Genomic DNA, 27617 nt, shown 5'->3' with positions numbered 1-27617 from the left:
ATGGCGGCTGGTGCGGTGCACTGCGCTCCAGGATTGGATCATCAGCCAGCTGTGAGTTGGACAGCCCAGGATCTGTCCTAATCCCCGCCACTCTGTTCACATCGCCACACACACACACACACACACACACACACACACACACACACACACACACACACACACACACACACACACACACACACACCAGTCCCAGCCCAGCAGAGGGCTTTACTAAGTTTGTTTTGTTAGTTTGCTCCTGTCTTTCTTCACTTACTTTCTTTTCTTCTTTCCTTGTCTCTATCCGGCCTTATCTCTCCCTGTGTTGTGATCACAGCCCAAAGGCCACAGTGAAAGTGTCCAGCATAACTTCAGTTTCAACACATGCCAGATAGACATGAATGAAATGAAGTGTGTGTTTGCATGCATTAGTGTATCCATGGTGAGTTGAGACCTGTGTGCTTGCTTTGTGGTTTAGACGAGTCGAACGTCTGTGAGGCCCCAAATCTTCCCCCAGTTTTGTTATCCCCATGAAATCAAGCATCCATGTTCATGAGGGTGCTTGCTTAGAGCTGGAGATGGACGTGGAGCTGGAATTACTTCAGTGAATAAGTTTACTTGCTGTTACTTTTCCTAGAACTTGTGACTATTGGCGCTTTTCCATTACATGGTACCAGCTCGACTCGCCTTGACTCTACTCGCCTTTTTTGGTTTTCCATTACGAAAAAAAGTACCTGGTACCTGCTAACAGGTACTTTTTTTAGTACCTCCTCAGTCGAGGTTCCAAGCGAGCCGAGGCGAGCTGAAAAGGTGACGTGAAAGCGACAGACGGGGGTGTCCTGAACAAACCCGCTATTTTTAAACAGTTGTTAACCAGCTGTTTTTTTTGCTGCCTCCAGCTTAATTTAAAACAAAATGTGTCTTCTGGCAACACACACCTTCGACGTTCTGTATGTGTGTCGCGTTAGGTCACAGTAGTTTACTGCGGCGGCGCTTGTTTACAGTATCTGCGGAGGCTCCGGCAGAGCTTTCGCCGTAGCCTAACTACACACACATGGCCGGCTCCACGCACACACCAGCGCACAAGTATAAACATCAGGCCACTTTTACATAGGCTACACAGGCTACGGCGAAAGCTCTGCATGGACCCTCCACAGAACTGTAAAACAAACTCAAGTGGCCTGATGTTTATACTTGTGCGCTGGTGTGTGCATGATACGGCATAACGACCAGCCACGCTGAGGCGGTACTAAAATCTGCAATGGAAAACGGACGCACAGTTTGTCGAGTAGAGTAGAGTAGAGTCGAGGCGAGTCGACAGGTACCATGTAATGGAAAAACGCCTTATGTATTCCTGGGCCAGGAAATGTTTGAACATGACTGTTCATATAATTTCATCTGCGGCCGTATGTCATGAACACTTAGTTGAAGAAAGGAGCTGAGTTTTCAGCTAAAAATCTCCTGGTAGGGATTTGGATCAGGAGGCCGGGAGGTGCTGAGGTAGTCTTAAATCCTGCGGCAGCTTCTGTTGGAAAGGAAAAATGAGGAGCTTGGACACCTCTACTCCTTCGAAATGAAAGAAGCCAGTTGAAGCAGTAGAGGCATGTGATCAAGTAGCCTCCCTGTGCAAAATGACAAATCTACAACATGTTTGAGGGATTATATGTCCTACCTGCCCTGGGACTATGCCCACACTGTATTGTCATATGTAGTCTTAAACATTATTTCACCCAGATAAGAGAGAAGGGTTGAGGTGTTAGAGGTGTCACAATACAGAGCAAAATGTTAGAAAATGTTATGAGATAAGGGAGAATGTATATTCATCAATCTTGATAAAGCAGTGGGTAAAAAAAAAAAGACAGGTAAGTAGACGGAGCTAGAAGGGGAGACGGAAACCCACATAACTCCTTTCTGTGATCCTGAAATCAGAAGATGGATGCTGAGAGTCGGAGAGATAAAAAGCTCCAGACCTACCACTGTGACTCTTATACACAAAATTCCCCACACTCTATTAAACATGTCACGCTGCTGCTTTCTCTCTGTCTACCTAAACCTAGTTTTGTCTTTTTTTTTTTTCTTCCCTCAGTTGTAGATCGTGATAGCAAGGTCTGGAAAGGCGGTGAACAGAACTGTGTGTGTGTGTGAGGGCGGAGAAGTGTAAATGAGGAAGGTGAGGCAGCAGATGCCGCGTCCCGCCAGAGGCTCGCTTTGAGCAGCGAGTGAAATCTGGGCGCGACAAAACTGCTGCAAACCAACTCGGCGGGAGGCACTTGTCCAATCACGGCCCGGAATAAAAGGGCCGGGGCGCCACACGGGCTGCAGTCGCTCAGGAGAGGTGGGGGCCGTAATGAACCTTCAAGCGCTGCCAGCGAGCACACACACTTGAGCACAGCATCTTTCTTTCTACCTGGCATTAACCGTGCCTAACCACTGTCACCACACACGTGCACACACACAACCTCTACAGCAACTGTGTGTGTGACTTTTTGTGAGTGCGTGAACACATGCATGAAGTATCCTTGTTTCGTGTGTGTGTGTGTGTGTGTCTTGACTCGTTGGTGAGCGTGCGATTAGATGAGTCTGCGTGCGCGCCTTTGTGCGAATGTTAAGTGTTGATACCTTTGGGCTACACCTGTGTCTGTGAAGTTTGATGTGTGTGTCTCTCTGTGACAGCAGCGGGGCAGTGCCAGGTATAAGGCTTGCTGTGTGTTTTTGTGTATTTGCGTGTGTGTTTGTGCGTGTGTGTGCTTCTCTGGTCGGCAGCCATGTTGTTGGGTAGCAGATGGCACCATGGTTGGCAGGGGAGGGGCTGCTTAGCACAACTAATCAGACAGTTACGGATAGGGCAGCTGGGAGGGCCGTTGGCCAGCCGTGTGTGTGTGTGTGTGTGTGTGTGTGTGTGTGTGTGTGTGTGTGTGTGTGTGTGTGTGTGTGTGTGTGTGTCACAGAGTGCCATGATGTTGACAGTGGTGGGCCCGTTGGCGAGACCTTGCCGCGTTCTTCTCTCCTCGCTGTCGGAGTGCCCTCTCTGCCATCCTGCCTTCTCACCTCTCTCTCTTGCACTCTCGCTCAATCTGTTGAGACCTACTTAGTCTTTTATCTTTCTTTCAGTTTCTTTGACTCTCCATCTCTTTTTGTCTTTCTGTATTACTGTCTTACTCTGCTACATCTTTATTTCTCTGGTCTTGGACAGTAATTTAAACAGAATGTGTATTTTTGTCAAACCGGGTACTAACAAATGGAAATGGAAATCATTTTAATACAGTTTAGTGAAGTCAGCACTATACCTTTTTAAAAAGAAAAAAAAAAAAGTGGCCTCTTGAGCAAGAACATTTCTTTAATATCATCAATGTTGCACACATGTTGACATTGATAACATAGGTCTGTTGTGTGTTTGATTGAACACATGGACAACTAAATACAGCCACAGACTTATAGTGCTCCAATGTTAGTGTGTTGGGTTCTGCCCCCTTTCTCTTTACTATTACTATTCCCTTTACTATTCCATCAGGCAGGCCAGGTAGTAAAAGTAGAAAGCTGCTAAGAGACAAGTTTTCTTTATCTCCACACCGCTCCTTCCATCCATCATCCTTCTGTTTCTTGCAGAAGATAAATGATACCATGAGACCCTGTAATCATGCCTCGCTAACTCTGGAATTGCATGCACTTATTTGCGCTAGAAATATCATAAAGGATAAAATGTAGATGCTATACATTTAGCAGTGGAAAATCACACCCGATAAGAACCAGAATTCTTAAGCAGAGCTGTAATCTGTCCATCCTGCAGGGCTGGGAATGGATAAAATAGACAGATCGCTGACTGGGAGACCTCAGGCAAGATGGAGGCAAATCTGTCGGCTACTTACTGTTGTCACCCCAGCCAAGTGAGCCCTGGGACACTGGCCTACATACAGACACTACTGCTGGAGGACAGAAAACGAAAGGGAGAGCACCAGCACTCCGCCATCCATCCACCATCCACTCTTCACCTCACTTAGGCTCATCTTTTCTAGCCTCTAATGGAGTACATGTGTAAAGCCACCACTTTAAACTATGTATATATCTGGTTTTTGGAATATCTTGAAACACACTGGAAAGTGTTTATGGATACTTGTGTGTTTGTTAAAAGTTTAGTTTAGCAGTTTAGCATCAGTTTCATTTTAAAAGGTCTGTGTGTGTGTGTGTGTGTGTGTGTGTGTGTGTGTGTGTGACACACCCCTGCTGTGAGGGTGGCACCATCAGTGACTCTGCACTTGCCCAGTAGGCACAGCTTTCATCCAACATGACAGAACCTCTCTCTGCTCTTTCTTTCCCCTCATTTCTCTTTTACCTCTGTCGCTCTTTTTTACCTGATTGATCTATTGCTTTTATCTTTTCATCCTCTTCATTTTTTATCCTTCATATAGCTGCTCTTTGTTCTCTTTTTTTCCCCTCTTGCCTTCAATCCATCCCTTTCTTTCTGTCACCCTTTGTGGCCACAGCAGTGCCTCGTAGGTAGTAGGGCAGTGCCCCCAGTCAGCAGATTGTATCACAAAATGATCACAAAGACAGGAGCAGGAGATAGGAGGGAGGAGGATAAGATAGGTTCAAGATAGCAGCCGAGTAGAGATATTCTAGGAGATACGAAAGGAAGAATACTGGAAGAGAAGAGTGGCGATGAGTTAAGAAGGGCGTTGTATAATGGGAGAAGACAGCAGGATGCTCCCTCAAACTCCTCCACCGGCACTGGATTTGAGACCTTGCCTTCAGTTATTATTATAATGCTTTATTTGAAATGATTTAAAGCTACTCAGTTGGCCCAAGTTACATTGAGGTTGTATGACATCTAAAAGAAACCTCCAAGAAAATAAACAATTGCAGACAGAGATTGTTCGTTTTTATGACATACATGCATTCTCCTATAGTGCATTGGAATAATAAGAATGAATATTGATTTTGTTTAGTTTACAGTGTAATGATTATCATAAGAAGTCCTCAAATGAAAGGCAATCCACATAGATTGTGATTTTTAATATAAAATAAAAATGTTCATATGAAATTCAAAAAGGTCTGTTGCTACATTGCTGTTTACAGCTTTTGTTTTAATTAATGCACGTGGTAAAAAAACGCCAAAACTATATTTATGCATATTGATGTGCTCCTTGTTCAAAAATAAAGTGTGTGTACCAGGTTGAAAGACACATTGACCTGACCCTGACAGTAACGCTGTGTTTAGTGCAGTCTGTTAGTAAGGAAAGATGAGCAAAGACACAAGCGATTAAGAAGATGACACAGAGGCTGGAAATGGAAAGAAGGGCAAATAGATAAAGATAGATGAGAATGAAAGAGAGGAGGATATATGGAAGTTGCAGGGAGAAGAGGGTTTAGGAGAATGCAGATGGAGTTTTGAATGTAGAGTGGGTGAATGGCATAGAGGAGGCAAAGGGGAGCAGAGGAGAAAAGCATGAGGCTGTCGATGGTGTGTATATGACGGCAGGCACCGGATGGGCTCAAGCCCCCCTAGGGTTCCATCTACAGCCCTAGTCTCCCCCCCACTGAGTTTAAAAAAGCCTCTCTTTGTTTTCCACCTCAATGGCCACCTCTCCCTCACTATGCATCTGATCTAATGGCCCAGGAGTGAGGAGAGTAGAGGTTTTTGTGGGGGGCGTAGGAGAAGAAAACAGGTTAGGAAGTAAAAAGATAATAGAGGAGTTCACTGAAGATTACCTGGGTGGGTAATGAGAGAGAGATGGCACATGTTACTTCCTGCCAGTTACCCCCAACCTTATAACCGGGTGGGAGAGGTGAGGGGCGTTTGAACGACATTAGGTATGCCTCAGGAGTGAAGTGAATTCCAACACAGGTGGATTGAGCTCACAAGAGAACACTCCATGTGGCACAAGCTTTTAGTTTCCACACCTTCCTCTCTAACTGGCTGTGTTTATTTTTCCTCATCTGAAACATTCTCTCCAGGGGCAAGTCCAGGATTTTTTAAGTGGAGTGGCACAGGGGGGAGCAATAATCAGTCAGGGGGGGCCCGGGGGATTTTATCAGAATACAGCATAGAAAATCTGCTTAGAAATATAGGAAATATTGGATAGGACAGAACAAAACAATGTAATTTTGCTAAATACAACATCACATTCATTATTAATTTCACTTATTTTTATTTTCAACAAATTGTGTCTCCAAATACAATACACATTTTCTATGGGCAAAAATGTGGATAGTCATCATGGAAACATTAATAGGTCATGTGACAAAGGCTGCGAAGATTACTACTAATCTACTTCTAAACAGACACAGTACACAAGTACACAATTGCCATGTAATGTGTGTTTAAAGTATATATCCATTAACCAAATGGAAAGGCAGCGATTGGCAGAACAGGCAGCAAAGTTCCAGTACTCTGATCCAATGGAAATCAAATTTGTCAGATTGACAGCACTCTAGCCTAATTTCAGGGGAGCGCTCCCCCCTCTAGACCCGCCCCTGATCTCTCGATTCTTTATTTAAATTGAATGAGGTTAAATATTTAACATCAATTAGGGTTATTTTTTTCCTACCCTTATTCTATATTTATGTTAATTTATTTGACATTCATACTATAACATCCATATAACATGTATTATTCACTTTATCAAATGTCTAAATGTCTAATGAGAAGTAACTTGAAGCTGGTATCATTATTGAAATAATTAATTCTAGCCAATCATTTACCTTCTCAACTGAAATTGATTTGACCCTCAGCCCTGCCACATATGCTACCCACAACTATTTCTGTAGGGCACAGATTTGACACTCACGTAGAGTACTGGGTTTCTGGAATAGGTCAGAATGGGAGCATATTGTACGTATGGTGTGTGTTTATTTTTAAAAATCACAGATGCCTTCGCTGCCAGTCCGCTCTTCCTGTGTTAAGACCATCAGTCAACTGTGCCAATTAAGACTTTTAAACTTATCTCACTCTGTTTTGAGAGGAGATAGATGATGACAGAGGCCAATCAGCAGCTAATTACTCAAATCTAGAGCTGGGTTTCTCTCTGAGGGAATTTGTGCTGTAACAGCAAATGTTTGTTTCTGTGAGGGTCGTGCATTTGTAGCTGTCTGTTTGTACATGAATGTCTTTATTTATAGGCACGAGAGATTGAGATAATGAAGATGTGCATATTTCAGGAGAGTTATTGTCCATGTGTGTCGTAAGGGTAGGGCAAATTTTATTTTTTTGTGCTTATTTAGCAGTTGCAGTTTTTTGTTTTTTGGGCACGATTGGCTCGCCACTGACCTTGGTGGCAGTGGGGGGGCTTTAGCGCTCCTTGAAGAAGAAAAGAGGCCTGGGCCGCCCGCTGTAAACAAAGTTGACTTGCCGACAGATGGATTGAATGACAGAGAGGCTAACTGAGCCAGGAACGGGCCTGGCAGCATTGCACTGAGCAGAGAGAGAGAGAGAGAGAGAGATAAAGATAAAGGGGGTGTAAGAGGGGAGAAGAGAGTGGCCAACAGGAGAGGAGGTGTGAACAGGTGCAGGGCCGCTGAAGGAAGAATCAGCAGATGGAGAGAGACACAGCCAGTTTAGTTACAGGAAAAAAAGGGTGGGAGGGAATAGAGGAGGGTGGAGGGAGAGATGGAAACAGCAGAAAAAAGGATCGGAGCAGAGATGAGAACGCTGTGGACAGATAGATGGACAAATCGATGGAAGATGGGCTGGGCACGGAGTAAAGGAGCGGTGAGGCTGCATCAGGCTGCCTGTGTTTGATGTGTTTGTTTCATAAAGTAGAGCAGCAGCAGAGATAAAGAAGGGGTGTCAGAAGAAAAATGTGGGAGCAGAGTGATTGACTTACATCACCCCAAGGTTTAATAAAAATGTGCTAGAACACATTTAGGTGCGTGTGAGAGAAAATTGTGTGACACTGTCTGCTACACGAAACAATTCAGATGTTTATTGTATGCCGCATCAATGACAGCGCAGCAAATGTTCAATATGTCATTGTCTCTGCGGTGCTCTCATCCTTTGTTGGCAGTATCGTTTTAGATAGGCCTACACAAGGCCTCTGTCTCACCGTCTCACAGTCACACATATAAACAAGCCCACTCACACAGCAGCAGTAATCTTTGTAGTTTTGCGTATCAAACTGTTGAATATTAATGCAGTCTGATTGATGCAGTCTATCATGAATAGCTGTGGATCCACTGGAATTTCTCCACAAAAAATAATCATCATTAGTGCCACCATGTTGAGCAGTTGAGCAAATAGTTAACAGTTGTATTTTTATAGTACAGCATTAGTGCATTTCAGTAAATCAATATTGTCTTACAAGATAATTGTCATCAGTTTAAATAATGAATTTGAATGGAAATGTAATTGATTTTCTAAAATCCAGTTATATAATTAAGTGTATCAGTTTAATTTCAAAGGTATCTTAAAAATACAATTCTTAGATCCTTCATTTTCTGTTTTTTGTTGATACTGTTAAATAGATCTTAGTTACAAGCAGTCAAGAAATGACAGGTAATATGCAAATCGGTCATTGTCTGATTATAAAAGTTACATTTAAAACACTCATTTAGAAGTTTTGATAATATTTCATAGGTATGTAAAATTGCCATGAGTATAGTGATTAGTACAGTCCTCTGTGACAGAAATAGTATCTTTGAAATCTTTGTTGCGAACAACACGTGTGTCTTTGCATGTTTGTGCTATAGGCTGGGTTCACAATCTGTTCACCTTTATGTTTCACACCTGTTATTTTTGCAACAGGAATGTATCTGTGCATACATATGAATGTGCATTGATTTGAGGGATTGTTCTCTTTAGTTTTCCATTAGTTTTTATCTTTTTCATACAATATTTGTCTTTACCTTGCTTTTGGTAACAGAATGCTTGGAAGTAACTCAAGTTCATAAGTTTCATCAATCATGTTGATAGTTATTTGAAATTACAACAGTATATACGACTGTAGTCATATATTTTGTGTAATTTACATTTACACAAAGATTTTCCATTTTTATTTCTGTGTGTTCACTGGATGACCTCATTTTGTTTGTATGTGTATCTGGGTGATATTGTGTTTATTGGGGGAGAGTATAGTCTCTTTTACTTTAGCCCAAACAGCGGTCAGTGGTGTCTGGCGTTGGCGACTGTCTCCAATTCCTCCAAGTCCACCGTCTGACTCCAATTTGTGCTCGTTCTCTGATAAACCACAGCATTTGGTGGTTCTGGCGTGGGATGCCGGCTGCACCATGGGGTGCTGCAAACTCCGTGCTTGGTCAGGCCCTGGCACCCCACATCTAATGGGCAACAGCTTGAATAGTGCCCACTTAGGCAGGCAGTGCAGACTGGGCCCCCTCTTCTTCCTCGCCGCTCCAGCCAGCTAGCCAGCCAGCCACCGCCTCTGCCACCTCCCACTTACCCAGCAGCCACTGTACCTGGCCACAGCCCCAGAGCTATTCCAGCCTACCTTAGGCCCCTGGCCCATGCAGTTCTCGCCATACTTATCAAGCTGTCCTACAGTGCATCAGGCCAGCCATATACAAACAGGCCCAGCTATCCACTAACTGAACATTCAGTCTATTGCCTCCTAGGCCCAAACAAGAGTTCCTGCCACAGGCAGCAACCCAGAGCCCATTCACCAATTAGCTGGAAGGCAGATTATTGTCCAGGGAGAATTATCCAGCTCCAGCCCCACATATTCAGCCTCTGCTCTACCCGTCGTCCTTAATTCTTGGCTCTCCATTGACATCTCTTCTATGCTTTCTCTTTTTTATGCTTTAATTTGACAGTGCTCACCAGCAGCCATTTTGTGACAGCGTTTTGTAAGTAAACGCGTTGCATTAGATTGAGGATACAAAATGGCGCAGGGGAAAGAACCTCACTCCGGATTTCCACTGAATGCAGAACGTCTGCGGACCGGCTCCACTGCATGTCGGCTGCGTGCTCCGCCGTCCGTCAATACCCAATAGGTCTGGATTTGTTGCGGCACGGCTACGGCCATGACTGACAGCTGTAGTCACGAGGACCCACAAGATCTTGCAAATTCACTTAGAATAGAACCACAAAACCAACAACAGTTTGTTTCCATCCAGAGGAGTAGAGGAGAAACAACTGTGCTGTGTTTTCAAGGTGTAGTGCAGGGAAATATGATCCGCCGTGAGCACGGTGTATTTTATTTAGAAAATTAACCGGATGTTTTATTTTATTTCTGTGCTCGACTTCCTGTCCCGCACTATCTGAATTGTGCTGAATTGCTGTGGAGCTCTCCGGCGTCCGGCAAAAATAGAAGCTCTGCGTATCTGCTCCAGAGGGCTGCGGACCGCCGGAGCTGGGATGGAGTTGGAACGCAGCCGTTCCGCAGTCAGTGAAAATACACACATTGACTTTAATGGAAACCTATTGACTCTGCCGCCGTTCCGGAGCCGTTCCGCAACCGGTGGAAATTGGGGGTTATAACTCTCTGCTTAAATGTAATTCTCGATGAGGCTTTTAGGCCCTTGTCACGGGGATTTGAACCCTCCGACCTTACTTATTGAACCAAAACTTAGAATCAGCAGCTCTCCTCAAGGTTGTTTCCAGAAATGAAGGCCCTGAATCTGCTTTGCTCTGCTGTGCACAACTTTATTTGGTTGTACTTGTAAAATGTTGGTTCAGTAGATCAGCAAAACCAAACAGATGCCAAATATGTGATAGCTCTCTGTGTTTTTGCTTTTCTATCTTCTCCTGTTTTCCTGTTTTTCATCACCTCCTCGTCCTCACCACCACCACTCTACTGCTGACTGCTGGAACTTTCTGGCGGTCTGTCTGATGCTAATTGGTGGGTAAACAGGTCTGGTGTGAGTCGCCCCCCCCCATCGCACACACAAACACACACACACACATACGCAAATACACACGGCCCCCTGGAACCTCTTGCAGGACCAAATGGCTGGCAACGCCTGCCCGCCATCTCCCGCTGAGCCCTGGTGTGCGCTTTGGTGGCTCAGGCTGCTGTTCAAGCCCAGCGGGGGTTCATTCACTCTCACACACACGCACACACTCATACGAGTACAGACACACACAGTCTCCTTGTGTCCCCTGCACACCCGCCACCCGCTTTCACACCCCAGACAGCAGGACAGCAGGAGAACACACACACACACGAAGGAACAGACAGACGCGGTCACTTTAGAGATGCAGGCCAAGCGCTGTAGGGGAGAAAAGTTTTCACTTAAACTGGAGAATTCTCTCTTCATTAGCGCCTTTGGACTTCAGGAAGAGTTCTGTTTATTTGTTCGTTTTTTCCTGTCTTTGTAGTTTTTCTTTTCTTTCCTTCTTTGTCTGTTCCTCTGTTGTTTGGGTACATTCAGCTAAGTTAGAAAGTTGGTTCAAACAGGAGTAAAATGCAGTGTTGATCAATGCCAGTTATTTGTTATTGAGACGAACAAAGGGAGTGGAGATTAAAACTATTTGATTGCTACCAAATATTTCATGCTAGTCGGCTTTCCATTCAAACTACGAAGTCATAGACTTATTTATATGTAGACCTTATATAACTAAAAGAAAGATACGTTTAATCAACTGATGATGTTGTCGCTGTAGTGTTGTACGTGTTTTCGGCATTAATGTGGCTGGAAACTGAATCACATTGATACAAATTGTACAGGAAATGCACAGGATGGCAAGCACCTTGAGCAAAGTAATATCACAGAGCAGGCTGATCTTTTCTATTTACGCTCCTGCAAAAAAAGAGTGTATGAGGGAGAAACGGAGAGAGAGAGAGGTGGAGGGAAGAGATAGGGGTGCAAAACACTCAGTCAATGGTAAAATGGCTTTTTTTGAGACAGGGACAACAATTAAATACGTTTGTGTGTGTGTGTGTGTGTGTGTGTGTGTGTGTGTGTGTGTTTTGTAGACAGCTGCAGTATCACTCAGGGGTCTTCAAGCCGACAGTGGCCTGACGCTTTTACCCTTCTACCCCCTGAGTCTTTTCTGTCATTCTCCTTTCTGTCCTTTCTTTCATCTTGTTTGTACAGTGTGTGCTCTCCTCCTTCTTTCTCTCTCACCTCTGTGTTAATCTATCAGCATTTTTTTCCACATTATAGATCTTCACACACAAAAGTATGGTGGAATTTATTAGGAATGCACCGATCAATCAGCTGCTTGTCCTAACTGATAATTAACAGGATGCTGTATTTTGACTGGTAACTGTTTTAAGAACAAGTTGAAGGCCTACATTTTTTTTTGATACTCACTGAGTATGATGTGGGGCATTTCACACTCATTCGTCACTCGCATTTTACACTTCTCCTTATGAGAGCAAAACTTAAATGTATTGCTTTCAGGGCTGCTTGTATGCAGTTTGTTTTTAATGTACTAGCCACTTAAACTGAATTTCAAAACTCCGCACCAAAATGATTTATTATTTTTATTCAGGAATTCAACAGTCTGTCATGTAAACCCGAAAATACAAATAAAAAAATCATTAAAATCATAAACTCAAGTGTCATTATGAAACATATAAAACAAACACAAAGTGTTGGTCTGTACAGTTGTGCTGTTATAGTTATATGTAGTTTGCTGCTAGCATGCAGCCTGACGTCTGACCCCCCTCCCCGTGTGAAATACCAAACTCCTTCCTACATACATTGCAAAACGCTTTGTCATGTAAAACTGCAGTAATCCAGGGGTATTTCCCTACCCAGTCCTCCCACCTGGCCTGCAGAGACGTTTTTGCTTTTTAGCTACGTGTTCATCAGGTCCCGGGACACCAGCCTGAGCCTCCATTTCAACATGAATGAATGAAAAATAGCAATGCGTGTTAACAAAATTTGCGACTAATGTTCTATCAGACCATATCTACTCGAGAGTCTGCTCTTGAGACTTTGCTCAAATTTTCGGGACAATTAGGGCAGTATTCGGGATTCGGGACAACTTCTTGGATTTCGGGACTGTCCCGAATTTTTCAGGACGTCTGATCACCCTAGTAGACTCTTATGACAAATTGAAGCCTTTTGGCATCTATATAAACTCATCTTTAGCCACCATCCTTTCTAACCTGAGTTCTTTGCTGCAGTGCTGCTGACTGTGGCACTGGCACTGTTCATAACAGCGCAAAATGGGTTTCAAAGCGGCGCACATGAAAACAAATCTAAAGTTTAGTTTCATCTGCTCACACGGAACTTTCGTGTGCTCATGTGAAACTTTCATGTGCGCACGCAAAACCTTTTCATGTGCGCAACTAACTAAACTAAACTTTAGATTTTTTTTTTGCTCATGTCCCCTTAGGGGCTCCGTCCTTAAAGGCCCAATCTGTCCAAAAGTAGACTAAGAGCAGAGCAGCCCTACCCCCAAAACACAACTGCTGTGTTAGCTGTCATGCTAAACTTGATTGAAATGTAATCAACGTAGAGTAAAACAAGCCTATATTTTAGTCATTGTCAGTTGAAAAACTCTAAACTTTCAATGAACTTTATATTTACTTTGTAAAAGAAATTATATGTTTAAGACAGAAGTTGAAGCCTACAGTATTTTCATGCTCCGCCACAAGCAGAAGATGAGTAATCAATCATCTTAGGCACAGACTAACATTTGGCTTCTCTGTTTGGATGAACACTGGTTTTACACACACTGTAGTAAGCCAAGTTATGTGATGAAATTGTGCATCCAATGAACACCATGCTATTTTGAAATGTTATAGTTGGGAGCCAGTTAATATTGTAAAATGTGGCTACATTATTGTAATTGTAAAAAGGATTGTGGTTTAAATGTTCCTTTAACACCCCGGTCCTTTTCCCCAGACAGGACAAAGAGAGTTCAGAACGGGCTCATGAGGAGGAAATGACGTCTGTGACCCTTTCAGCGCGGGAAAGAGAGAGAGAGCTGGCTGTGCTGCTGGAGCAAACAGAGGCTCAACACCAGCAGAGAGGTCAGTGCTTCCACCGACAGCAGTGGCACCTAGCAGTGGTCCAGGCCAAGCATACCGTCCACTTGTGTCATAGCTCACTATTTTCATCCCACCTCTCTGACTTAATTAAACATATCTGACCTATTTCAAAGATAATTAAGTATCTGATTACTCAAGGATATCAGCTTGTCAAAAACCCATCTTTCCTTTCCCCTACATGTTTTTCTTATCAAAGGAGCACCTGTTATTTAAAGTCTTGTGTAGTGGAACCTCATCCTGGATGTCCGCTGGGTGCAGCTGCATCGAATTTCGGTTGAGCCACAGCTCCGTCACATCTCTGTCCCAGTTCAAATGTTGCCTGGAGGAGTTTCAGAGGCGTATCGTCTTCATGCGGTCTGTCCATCAGTAGCTACATTTGGTTAGCCAGTTGTTTTGTCAACATTTTTTGTTTTGTAAGCGTATTGGATACACATTTCGGCTCATTCTGTGATAACAGAAACTCTGCGCTTGTACTTAACTTATTTTAATAACTGTAAGCAGCACACAATCTTCTCTTATTCTTAATCGTATCTGTATTTCTTAAATCGTGTGTATTGTGGCATTCATTCTCCTGCTATACTTATGCTAGACTTTAGAGAAGAAGAGACAAACAAACAAGTAAAAGTAGTTCTGCTGACAACCAATAACTAATTAAATGTATCATTAAATATTAAATGAATGTCATACAACAATAGATATCATTCTATACATTTCAGTTCTATAATATATAAATATAAGTGAATTTTACTATTCAGAGACGCTCCAGTCCTGCGTCTGGTGGCCATTGGCCCGCCAGCTAGAATGGCAGCAGATTGTGTCTGGCAGCAGCAATGGAGCCAAATCAGTTGGACATAGGGGGTCAGACTCCCCAAACGGCGGCTTTAAAGTTTTCAGTAGAGCTCTGCACACACTTGAGAACATCTCTACACGGCCACACAGCAGCAAGTCCTCAAATTTGCTGTTTCAGTAGGTTTACTGTAGGTCATTATGGCACACAGGCACATTAGTTGTCTAACACAGAGGGGAGGGTGATGTGGGGGGGCCGAACAAAGCAAAACTAAATAGGATGGAGCACACTGAGTCAGAATATTCAGAACTGCAAGGAGCCAAACAGCAGAGTTAATCAGGGTCAGCTACAGAATCGCAGTCCTGGAGCTGGGAGGGTTTCAGTCTCTTCCTCAAGGACACTTCAGCAGGGTGGATCTTTGCTAGAACAGGGTCCTGAACCTGCAACTTCTATTTAAAGGATGGTTTTCCTTCTTACTGTGCCACCTTGCTCCCCACCAACACAACATGGCCAGAGTGGGAGGGGACGGACAGGAACACAAATCATTTGAGCTGAAGTGACCTCAAAAGAGCAGAACAGAAGCCCTGAGAGGAGACGAGAGAATAGCAGGGCAGAGCAGAGGGAAGGTGATGGGAGCAGCGCAGAGAGACCCAGCTCAGAGCTCGCTGTCTGTCTGCACAGCAGAGCTGCTGCTGCTAGCACATCTGTTGCACCATCTGGATCCCCCCCTCACACCCACCACCCACCCTCAACCGCTCTCCCTCCCTCCCTTCTCCTATCTTTTTATTTACCTGTGGTTCCCTTCAACAACCAGGGAGCCTGCTGGTACGCAGAACAAAGATGGAGGGTACAGAGGGAGGAATGGATGGAGGAGGGGGGAGGGGGGAGGGGGGGGGGGGGGTAAACAAAGGGTTTGTTTCTGGCGCATGTCGGCAGCACACATGTTGTCTAAAGAGAGCTGACATCAGAGCACAGCAGGAAACTGTGGATGGGGAGGGGATGGAGGGGTGGACGTCCTTTAGTAGCTCGCATCACTTCCTCTCCCCGTGCAACCCAACAGACGAGCTGGATAATTAGCTTTCTTGCTCTCCAAATCCCGCCTCTCTGTCCATCCGTTTGTCCTTCCATCCATCCGTACCCCCTCTCCCTTCTTCTCCACTCCTTCCCACCTTAGATTTATTTTTTTCATGTTTCTTTTTTGAGTACATGCGTACAGAGCAGCCTCTAGATGATATCAGATATTTGTTTCTCTCCATCCCTCCCTCCCTGCCACGCTTCTTCTCTCCATCCCTCCCTCCCTCATTTTTCTCTGTTTGTTTCCAGTGCCAGTTCTGCTGTGTTTCTGTGTCCCAGGGTTCTTTTTGGCCTACGCATGGCCAGACGTATTCAAAGCCTGTTCAGCTAATTAGCATTCTTCATGCAACTTTTCCAGCACTGACCAAACTTTGTTTAGTGTACGTGTCTGTGCACGTCCGTGAGTTTGTGTAGTTTAGTTTCATGCTCTGTAGCATCCAATTTCTGCCCTCCATGCAGTGATCTGGGGACAGAGGCTGTATAGAGTGGAATGAAAGGTTATTGATAACTCATAGTAGACACACATGTGCAGCCAGTGAATAATATTACATGAAACATCACTGGGCATTGGCCTTGACAATTCTCCCAGTCCTCCTTTATATTTTAAAAGTATTTATGTAGCACATAGAGAAAGAAAAAGAGAGAAATTACAAAAGCATAGAGTCAAATTTCAGCCTGCAGGTAAATGGTATAATAGCATAGGCATCTACCACCATAGCTCTTCCTCTACCGTACTTTGTTTCTCTATCTCTTTCTTTCCCTCCCAACATCTACTGTATGCAAAAAAAAAAAATAACTTTACAAGTGTGAGCTACTTTTCAAAGACTGCGAGTTCTTGGTGTTTTTGGTTTCGGTTGACTGTAACAGAATGCCGGAGCAGGTGGATCATTCCCTCAATCCAAGCAACAGCCATTGTTATTTTGAAAGAGCAGACATATGTTGGAGAGCGGGACGTGGATCATTTCAAAGGAATGATGAAAGCCCAGTGTTGGATTGTTCAGAAAGAGGCCCCCATGAGCGGATGAGGATGTGGCAGTAAGAGTGGAAAGGAGAAAGTGCTTTCAAACAACAATCCCCCTCTCTTTTTCCATCTCGTTTTACCATTCTCGCACATTTTATTTTTCCATCCTCTATTCTCTGTACTTGTGTTTTTGCTCTGTACATCTCCGCCTGTTGTTTGAACAATCTTAAGGTGAATGTTGACCAAAAGCATTTTTGGGAATACAAAGAACCATATGTATCTATAACCATATGCACTTTTGCTGCAGTATTAGTTACAATCAATGTAATTGTTCAGCTCTGTCCGTAATATACTGTAGATGTTTTTCTCACATATTTAAAGCAGTTTGGATGGCCTGCTCTTGGTAATGTATTGTATGTGTTAATAGAAGTAGCCATGATGCTTTCTAAGTCGAGTAATGTCTTTTTTAAACTTTTCTTTCTAAGAATTTTACAGTATATTAGATAGCACAGTAGCATGAAACTTACATTACAATGTCTTTTTTCTCCAAAATTTAAACTTTAATTTAAATGAAAGCATGACCAAAATGAAATCCTGGGTCAATGAGGTAACCAACATTTTTTTTTTTAATTCAGACACATATTCTGTATGCTACACTGAAATATATGAAAAGATGAAGATTTTCCGCAAGAAAAAATGCCACCTGAACCCTTTTTTCTCTGTGAAAAGCATTCAAATGGTGTCAAAGAAACTCTTGCTTATATCTTTTTTGACATTTAATATTTTACATTATTCTTGGGGGTGACAGTCGGAGATACTGCTAACCATGCTAACCATCATTTTTTTGTCAGTTTTTTTTTATTTGATTAAAAGCAGAGTGAGCTGTGGCCGGGTTGGCTCAGTTGGTAGAGCAGGCGCACATACATAGAGGTTTATGCCTCGACGCAGAGGTCCAGGGTTTGAGTCCGACCTGTGACGATTTCCTGCATGTCTTCCCCCTCTCTCTCCCCTTTCTCACCTAGCTGTCCTGTCCATTAAAGGTGGAAAAGCCCCAAAAAAATAATAGCAGAGTGAGCCTATTTAAATTGCCATAAATTACACAGCTCACTGTCAGTGTCTTACAAATGTAATTGTCATTTCTTTTTACTGAGGTTGTCATTCTTACTTGGAGCAGCAGTTAAGGATGTGTCCTGTAGTAGTAGAAGAGAGATAGATAACTGAATACATACTATGTAAACAGTGTATATATACTGTATATATACAGTACATGTCTCTATTATTAGAGAGAAGGGGAGGTGGGAGATGGTGGCGTCCAGTGACAACAGATCCTCCATGCAGGCTTTTGAGTTTGACGACGTCTGAACTTCAGTGTAGGCGTGTGGGCTGAAAAGTGTCTAACAGAAGTGATACGTTGCGTAAACCTCCATCATTGTCCGTGCTGCCAGCATTTCTGACTGCTACTCAAAGTGCACACAAAATCACCCACGGTGGTTAACCTCAGAGTAACCAACAACTTTCCAACGATCGATTTGCAGTTGGAGAGTTGGATGGTCTGCTGAGTTCCCAGAATTCCCTGATCAGGAAGCTCAAGGAGGAGTGCTGCACGCTGGGAGTCAAACTGGAGGAGCGGACAGAAAACAGCAGGTCAGTATTTTCTCTTTCATCATATTTCCTCTCTGTTTGAACATTTATTCACTCAATTGTGTTGTGAGTTAAAATCTACTTGCGTAGGCACACAAAGCCTCTCTTTTCCAGTTATTTTCCTCGCTCCATTGTTTATTCCCTCTGTCGGTTGGACATCCATGTCATTAGTTCATGAAGCATCATCTATCCAGGCTGTTTGGACAGAGTATGTCAACATACTACATACTGCTTTCCAGTCTGACCTGTTTTCTTGTTAACCTGATGCTACAGTAGTCACAGCAGGCCTACATAGCTTTCCATCTGGGCTGCCTGTGTGTGTGTACTTGAGTGTGTGTACTTGAGTGTGTGTGTGAGTGACCCTGGGCCCAGTGTCCTGTCAGCTGTTGGAGCTGTGCTGCACATTAGTCACATGACAGCCCCCAATCTGGCCACGCCAGACCGCACTGGCCTCACCAGCCACAGGACACGTGCACGCAATACACAAACCAAAGTACCCTGTGTGTTTTCTTATGGGTGGACATCAATACTAAATACAAATATATGTACACAGTAATAACTGCCACCTTGAATGTGTTTTCTTCATGGGTATGAACTCTCATACATGCTGACACACTGCCATGAAGGCTCATAGCCTACATCTGCTGTATGTGTGTGTTACGTAGTTTAGCAGCAGTGTGGTGTTGGTGTGTTTTGTCCTTCGGGCTGTTTGAGCTCCTGGAGTCCAAGCCCAGTGTAGCGGTTAAAGTCCTGCTGGACGGCCTCAGTCGGGCTAAGCGAGGTTACACCAAGACTGTTGCAGACAAATGAGAAAAGTCTTGACAAATTGTTTTCAGTTGTAAGTCTGACGATGAGGCCATATACTGATTGTCTAGTGTAATGTTGTGCAGCAGACAAAGACATTCAGGGCATCAGATGGATTTCACGTAACTGCGACGTCTGGCCAGGGACCTTTTGTTGTATGTCCTATAGGTTGGGGTGATCGTTTCTATTTTCATATCGTCCAATCGTAGTTACTCGAGATCCCTGATAGGTGATCCAATCACCAGGGGGCGGAGGTGTGGCTCGGCGCCTGAAGGAGCTTTAAAATAATCCAACATTTAAGATTTCTGCAAGCAATGCATTTAACGTTACGTGAATAAACATTTATAAAACAGTGCTAACATGTTATGTAAAATATTTCCTGTCTGTATCTCTGTCGTCGCTGTCAAATAAATGATAAATGAGAAAATGTAGTTGGTTTGCCATTGGTTGCTCAGTAGATGACGTCACTTATCAATTCAAAGTGAGGATCAACCTTTTTCCTCTCAGAAATACATTTCCTTTATTATACAGTATAACTAGGATATTTCTAAACAAACATATTGTATGTTAACAACAAGTTATTACTACAGATCTAAAGTATCCAGATCTTTAGACTTAAGATCTGCCAAGACTGTGGACTCAAGACCCACCTGTTTAGACTTCCCATTGCTGAGTTTTAATTATTTATTTGTAACTCTCTTTTATGTATTTAATTTCTATCATGTTTGTCATGTATTGTGAAGCACTTTGTGACGTCTGATCTAGAAAGTGTTACTACAAATTGTTTTTAGGAAAACGCTATTTTATATTTTATTCAGCTAACATTGCCTGTGTGTGCAGAGGAGAGCTGGAGCAGCTGGCCATGGAGAAGGAACACCTAGAGGAGACGGTAAAGAGTCTGAGAGCTCGATGCGCCGACATGGAGGAACAGTGTGTCCAGCACGGCCGCATGCACCAGCGCATGAAAGACAGGTATCTAAATATGCATAATACATTATATACACACAACTGCACAACTTATAACTTCGATTTATTAGTTCCTCAGTCAAGAACTAATACACTTATTTCAATGAAAAACTGGCACACGTCTTAAGATTCTATTAGTTTTTATCATTGACATAACAGGAGCCTTGTTGGAGTTAAATGTTCCCAAAGTGCTTTTAAGTTTTAATTCCTTTCCATTTGCAGAATCTGGCAGCAGGCCTTTACAAAAGAAAAAATAAGTGCAGTTTTTTTCACAATCTGTGCCTAACCAGTCCACCTTGTGCAAATTGTTTTATTTTTTGTTGACACAGTGTTTTTTTTTGTGTCATCAACTCTCCTGCTGTCTGTGCAGTGGTAACATTTTTCACTTAATCAGACGCCACATCAAACTGTTCTCTGATCAAAAAACATCTTTTTTCTTATATGATGCACTGGAAACAATAAACTAGTTATAGATCCACAGAGGACACTAACAGCCCTAAATGTATAACATGCACTAGCTGAAACAGAAATGAATTATGAAGTTAACAAGAAGGTCATTTGTGATAACATTACATTACATGTCATTTAGCTGACGCTTTTATCCAAAGCGACTTACAATTGCTATATATCAGAGATTGTACGCCTCTGGAGCAACTAGGGGTTAAGTGTCTTGTTCAGGGACACATTGGTTGAAGTATTGTGTTGTAAAATGACGAAATTCTACCTGTTGGGTCGTAAACTGCAAACTGGGCTGAACTCAAAATTATGCACCAGTCAGGCTCATTAAGTTTTTGTAGCTCGATCTATAATAGCACAAGCACAGCAGAGTTTGTCTTTTTTTTGGAAGTAGACAAACTTGATAAATTAGCTGTCACACAACACTCCCTAATTCACTGAAGTTGTGATGGGTTGCAATTGGTACCACATTTTCCGTTCCAATTTGGAGGGCAATCTATAGTATAGTGGATACATTTTACCCGTAGAATTGTGAAACTCAATTACAAATGCAAAGAGTAAATATGTTGCTCTCTTTAGCAAATAGGGAGTGATTTCAGAGACATTGGCTTATAAAACCTGCAGGTAAAAGTGGCTCCATTTTTGGCTCATGCTACAGTATCTGTACGTGTGTGTGTGTGTGTGTGTGTGTGAAAGTGTGTGTGATGTGATGTGATGTGATGCGGGGGTCTCTTCCTCCATGAGTGTGGAGCCCAGTTGGTGTGTGTCTCCCCAATCACCTGGCATACAGCCTGGCTCTGCCAGTGTGGGCGAGGGTGTGGGTGTTGTTGCCCCACTCTGCAGGATCTCTACCTCAGTGCCCCCACCCAACTCCACCTTCCTCTTACACAAAACCAAACACACTCACCCTTTTCTCCTGCTCCATCACTGACACTACATATTGTCTACCACCCACTGGTGTTAACCTGTCGACAGTCAGACGCTGCCAAAAAAACAAAGTTTACCAAGTCACAGCTGTCTCCTGGTTGAGTGTGACTCTTTGTGTGTTTCATACAATAGAAAACATTCTAAGTTGTCAAGGAGTGTGAAGTATGAATATTCTGTATGTTTCTGCGCATATGTTATGGTGGTATTTTTATGTGTGTGTGTGTGTGTGTGTGTGTGTGTGTGTGTACGGGTTGCTATTGCATGTTCTCAAGAGGTTTAGCAGAGTAGGAATCTGGCTGCCAAAAGTGGATTGGCTGGGAAGTTGGCACCTAACTTCTCTCTTCTCCCAACTGAACCACGATAATCACTCTTGGCATTTAGTGAGTTTTATTTTCTGCTTTGACACTTACTTGGTTGATGAATCCTCCTGATATTTAAAAATCTCTTGAGTTCAGTTCTACATGAGGTCACTTTTGCAGTCATTGTTAAGCCGCTTGACCACATTTTAGTAGTTTTTATTTTCCTGAGATAATTGTTCTGGTAAAAAGTGTGCATGTTTGGGAATGCATTTATGGGTTTTGAGCAGTTAATATATGCATTTTTAGCATTTGTATATGATGTTTTAGGTGATTTATTATAAGAAGGTACAGTACAGAGATACATGTAAGGGAGGCGAGAGAGGTATGACTCATGTTTACGATGATCCACGCTGCAGCTGGTACATGGTTTTTCAGTATGTGGTTGTATTTCTGGTACTGATCGTGCTCTGGGGGCAAAACTTGAAAACCTGCCTCAAATGTATTCTTATAACATTGATTTTAGCCTAAACAAATACAAAAAGAGAGATTCACAGTATTTATCAGGGCTTTATTGCAGTCATGTCTTGCAGTTTGTGTAGATCTCTATTTTGTGTGTGTGTGTGTGTGTGTGTGTGCACGCAGTTATGTTTGTGTGCATATTCGTGTATGAGCGTGTACATTGGGCTCTCTACATATGGTTCTGTTCTCGTGTGTGTGTGTCATCCATACATTGGGTATATGTTAGTTGGTCCCTGCAGGCCCTGAGCACTCGGTGGGCGCCCTGCCGCGCCGCTCGGGGGTTAAGGTGTACGTGTTAACAAGCTGGTGCAAGTGGGTTTAATATCCAGCGCCCCGCCCCTCCTCACAGCCTCTCCATCGGCCTGCAATCTGTGCTGCGAAGAGCGGCAACAGCGCACCACGCACAAAACATTTGGAAAATCAGCTTGATTTATTTTTACATGGACAAGCTGATTGCCAAACTACACAGGGGTTTTTAGCACACAATGTTTTGCTGCACCACTTAATTATTTATTTCTCTATGTTTGTGGTGTTGCTTTTTTTGCCTTGAAATAAAGGGATAGAATGGAGGGTGGAAAGATGGAGTTAGGGAAAATGCAAAGCCAGCTACTGTAAATGATTAATTCAAAGGTTATATGTGTTTTTGTGAGCAGTCCGGTTCAAGAAATAACCTTAAGGTAAATGTATATTTTACATGAGTGAGTACAACTGGGAATGTTTGTAACAGTTTTTATTTGTCTTAACTTTTCAAGCCATATACATCTTTATTCTCCAGATTCTTTATGTGACTGGTGACATTTGACTATGTTGTATTACTGTATGCAGTTTCCTGGTGCTTATTCTGAGGAAATACAAACAAAATAATACATCTCTTTTAACTTTGATTGAAATGATGATCGCCTGTTTCTCAGTGAGGGCAGGTATGTTTGTGAGACATCTCAGAATATATATAATCAACACCCAACCAAATTACAGATGAAAATAGAAAAGAAATCCAGGGGATGGATGCATGTTATTTTACAGTTTATTAAAGGTGAATACAGAGATCTAAATAGCATGACTAACAATCTGTTTTTTTTTTTTTTTCAAATGGATTTGAATAGAAATGTGATTTCTTTAGGTAATTTGACATCACAAATGCAAAACACTTAGTGCCAATCAATGAATAGAGAAACATATAGGATCTAGTAAGAACTAAGAAACAGTCTAATGATAATTATTTAAAATGAAAGATAAGATAAAATATTTCCTGCTGAGGTAGCTTTTAAACTTTCTCTTCTTACCTCACGTATCTCTTTTGACTTTCCTTTCCTCTTCTCTTATTCTCCAACTTTACTCCTCTCCTCTTTCTCCTCCTCCCTTCTGCAACACCACGCAACCTTTTCTCACCCCACAGCTGTTCGCAGGCTGTTTCACCAATTATCACTATGCATGTACACACTGAGGTCACATACACAGACACACACACAGCAGACCAACATAACACCAACGTTTGCTTAACCACACATACTGTAGTGACAGAAGAGTGTGTTTGTCAGACCTGGGTGTGTGTGTGCATGGACTGTGTTTATGTGAGCACACAGCTCACTGTACAGCCCTTTAAGGAGAGGAGCAACATATACGCAGATGTGCCTGTAGATCCACAGGCTTCACTGGGCCATATGGCTTCCATGAAGAAAGATGGTGCGTGCGTCTGGAGGAGAGCAGAGGAGGGAGGGAGGGATGGAACGAAGGAAGGAGGGAGGGAGGGAGGGAGCGAGCGAAGGATGGAGGGCCATGTGTGGTATGAGCTGTGCAAGCAGTTGTTGAAGTATGTATGCCTGTGGATGTGTGTGTGTGTGTGTGTGTGTGTGTGTGTGTTTGCTTGCAACAGAGGCTCCAGGAGATCGGTTAATGGAACAAATGGTCGCGGCGGGCCGGGGAAGAAGGAACAGGCTTGCTGCTACCGCAGGCGGACAACGAGCCCCGGGCGAGGGCTGCTTCATCTGGGCTCCTGCCACACACACACATACACACACCCCCTCTGTCAAACCGTCTCCTCACCCCCCTCCCCCCAACACACAGTGTGCTGCCATGCCCCAGAAGCAAAAGGATGCTCCTCGCAAAAACTTTTCATTTGCAAATTAAGTTGGCAGAGGCTGGGCAGAAGAAACAGGACAGCTTTCATTTGTCTCATCTGCGTGTGTGCGTGTGCGCGTGTTGCAACTGTGTGTGTGATCTGAGAGACAGAGGGATGATAAAAGAGTGAGATGTGTAGAAAACAGAGATGAAGGCAATTGGACTTTTACATTTTTCACAAAACAGCAGCCCCTTCACCTAATTGTGTTTTTTTTCATGGAAGAAAAGTTGAGTGTGTTACAGAAATGGCAGAAAAAGAGGTTCAGGCACGATATGATCTAGGCAGTTAGAGAGGTATCTGTTTTTCTTTAGCTGCTACTGTACATTTTCTGAGCACTCTGTCAAAAAATAAAGATGTTAAACAAAAAATAAAATTGTAAGAAATTTTAAGTTAAACTTTAGTTGCTATATTTAAAATATATAAAAGTTTCGGATTTGAACTACTGAATGAGTGAGAATGTGGGGAAATCTTAACTGTATTAAGACAGAGGAACAGTTTAGTATCACACTCATGTTCTTACCTCTGGATGGCGCTGATCAGTCGCTCTCCCTTCTCCTTCATCTTCCTCTCCTTCTCATCGTTTCCATCTCTGCATTGCCCAGCTGGCTTCTGTAGCCAGGAGCAACCGCAGGGCGGCCTGCTGAAAGAGCATTGTCAAACGGTGGCTTTACAGCTCTATCACACACACACACACACACACACACACACACACACACACACACACACACACACACACACACACACACACACACACACACACACACACACACACACACACACACACACACACACACACACAGATTTGCAGCTCAGATGTCGGGCTGTAGCCAGAGGCTTGCAAGCTGGAGCGTTAACTGTGCAAAGCATCACATCTCAAGCCCCAGTCAGTGACACTCGCTAGCACTACTTCATAAAACTACAGCTAGAAAGCTAGTATAGAAACACCTGCCCCTTCTTTAGAAAAATTTTAAAAGTAACAACAGCAGAAACACTTTAATGCCAGGAAAGCAAACACTCAAACGCACGACTTAAAAAGAGTCAGCAGGCCTCACAGCAGCAAACACTATGACATTGAATAGATGATATAACAGCCTGCAACAGCACCCAAACCTCTGTTCATACAGTGACGAAATGAAAGCAAAAACAGCTTCTGTGCTCATCCACAGCTGTTTAAAGTCTATGAACATATTTTTCTGACGTCCCTTTTACACACTTTCCAAATCTGGTTTAATAGAACTCATTGCTAAGGATGTTTTATTTTGTATTTTTTAATCTTGTGATTTCAGTTTGAACTTCAACTTTCTCCACACTGACATTCATTAACAAAAAGTAAATTAACACTGGGCCTTGTCTGCTCAAAGACCAACTTTGACATTGTTGTACACCCCTTAACAGCTTTCACACCTTTAATTTTTATTTCTTTATTTCTCTCACCTTTTAATGTGTATATTCTTTATTTACGCAGCAGAAAATCTACATGTATCGCTATCGTTCAAAGCCAGTCTCTGACTTCTGTTTGAATGTAGTTATAATTGTGACCAAGAAGTAATAATATCAAATAAATAATAAAAAGAGAGGATGATAATATACAGCCTTACAGGCCAATATAATATGTTTCCTAATGTTTTGAATTTGCACCTCAGAATTAGCACACATTATTTTTTGCATTATATTATAGTGTACATTATATTGTGCTGTGAAACAAATATGAAATAACTGAGAGGTAAGGGCCCGGAACCAGGGTTTTGTTTCTAAGCTTTTTTATAATTAATCCTGTAACAATATTTAACATTGTTTAAAATGATACCATTAAAATCAATGTGCAATCACTGCAGGTAGAATTTCAATTCAAATTTTCTATTAAAAAATGTTAAATGCCACAGTATTGGAAAATGCAACAGTAATGTAAAGAACATGAGATTTGGAGTAAATGGCTAAAGATGTGTTCCACTAATGATTTCTTACAAAACAAATTAAAATACCTTCACTCACTTTAATCAGTGGTAGTAACGAAGTAAGATGTATTTATACTGTATAGCACTTTTCAGAAAATGCTTCACAATAAAAGCATTTAGCACCAAATGTCAAACGGGCAGGTTAGCAACAAACAAATCAAAATATAATTGATAAAAACAGAAATAACCAATAAAAAACAAAATATCATTTAAGAGAAGCGAAGGAATAGAAGTGAGAATTGGGATGTTATTTTGTTTGTTATTTTAAATGACAGCTAAATTGAAAGATCAAATGTTTAGAAGTTGTTATTATTTCAAATTTAAGGGGCAGAAACAGCCAGGTGTCATTTATTCATTTTAAGCTGAGCTCAGGGAGCCGACCTGAGAGACTTTAAGTTACAATTATGGCCACAACAATTCCGAAATGTACTCAGAGGCTTCACTGTGAGCTTCACTCATAGGTAATAACTGCAATTGTATATTGTAATACAAGATTGCTGGGTGCATCTGTATGTTCAAGTGTTTTGGCTTTCATACACACCTCTGTTATAGAAAAGGTAAATGTTGACTCTGTTCAAACGGGACTGTTGCAGATGAGCACACAAGCATCACAACATCTAAAACCCTTTTTCCTTCTCATTACTGTGTTGTGCACTGCTGGGGAACAGCCATGAGTTGGAAAAAAGTTCTCACACAGATGATCCCTTCATTAACCCTACATTCGTCTAAGCACCAGTCTATTTTTTGCATTAATTCATTTATTTGATTTATCTCATTTATTAGATATGAACCAAACCTCTCCAGTAAAATAAAAATGCATGTTAAGGTTAAGGCTCTGATTTGATTCATAATCTGCCCACATGATATTGTTGTTTTACTGGATTTTTATCCTAAAAGCAATTGCCGTGAATGACTATTAAATGTTTAAGAGGATTTTCTTTCTTTCTTAAGTTACTACTGTACGTCATAAGAAAAAATAAATCTCAATGTAAACGCATTATTTAAAAAAATACTCAAAATACAATGGATTTTTATCTTGTGCGTTAGAAATTATAACTAAATGTGCAATTTATTACAAAGCTGTGCTGTCTTTAGAGTTCAGCACTCATTTAGTATTAACCTGTGTATTCGGACATTTAGATGCTGATCTTGTGTGTGTTTTATCTGTTAGTGTAACTCCTTGAGCTGCGAAGGAAGACTTACAGAAATATGGCTTAGGGTAATTTTCAAGCATGATG

At 42.3% G+C, this 27617-nt stretch overlaps 1 protein-coding gene across 3 annotated transcripts in view; it reads left to right on the top strand.

The window, feature by feature from the left end:
* The window catches only part of sdccag8 (SHH signaling and ciliogenesis regulator sdccag8), a 64703-nt gene that overhangs the window by 10900 nt on the left and 26186 nt on the right, over positions 1-27617 (top strand). For 2 of the 3 annotated variants that reach the window (XR_004106599.2, XM_031308643.2), the window contains exons 14-16: positions 13726-13853; positions 18229-18337; positions 19979-20110. Coding sequence is in view for 2 of the 3 variants with exons in the window: in XM_031308643.2 (XP_031164503.1) it covers positions 13726-13853; positions 18229-18337; positions 19979-20110 (369 nt within the window). In the remaining variant the exon portion in view is untranslated. Of the gene's footprint in view, positions 1-13725; positions 13854-18228; positions 18338-19978; positions 20111-24178; positions 26255-27617 lie in introns of those variants that run through there. The other variant, XM_031308636.2, reaches the window with a different exon arrangement.

This window comes from Sander lucioperca, chromosome 15 (assembly GCF_008315115.2).
Source record: "Sander lucioperca isolate FBNREF2018 chromosome 15, SLUC_FBN_1.2, whole genome shotgun sequence".
NCBI classification, from domain to species: Eukaryota; Metazoa; Chordata; class Actinopteri; order Perciformes; family Percidae; genus Sander; species Sander lucioperca.
This window is presented reverse-complemented; position numbering and strand designations above follow the sequence as displayed.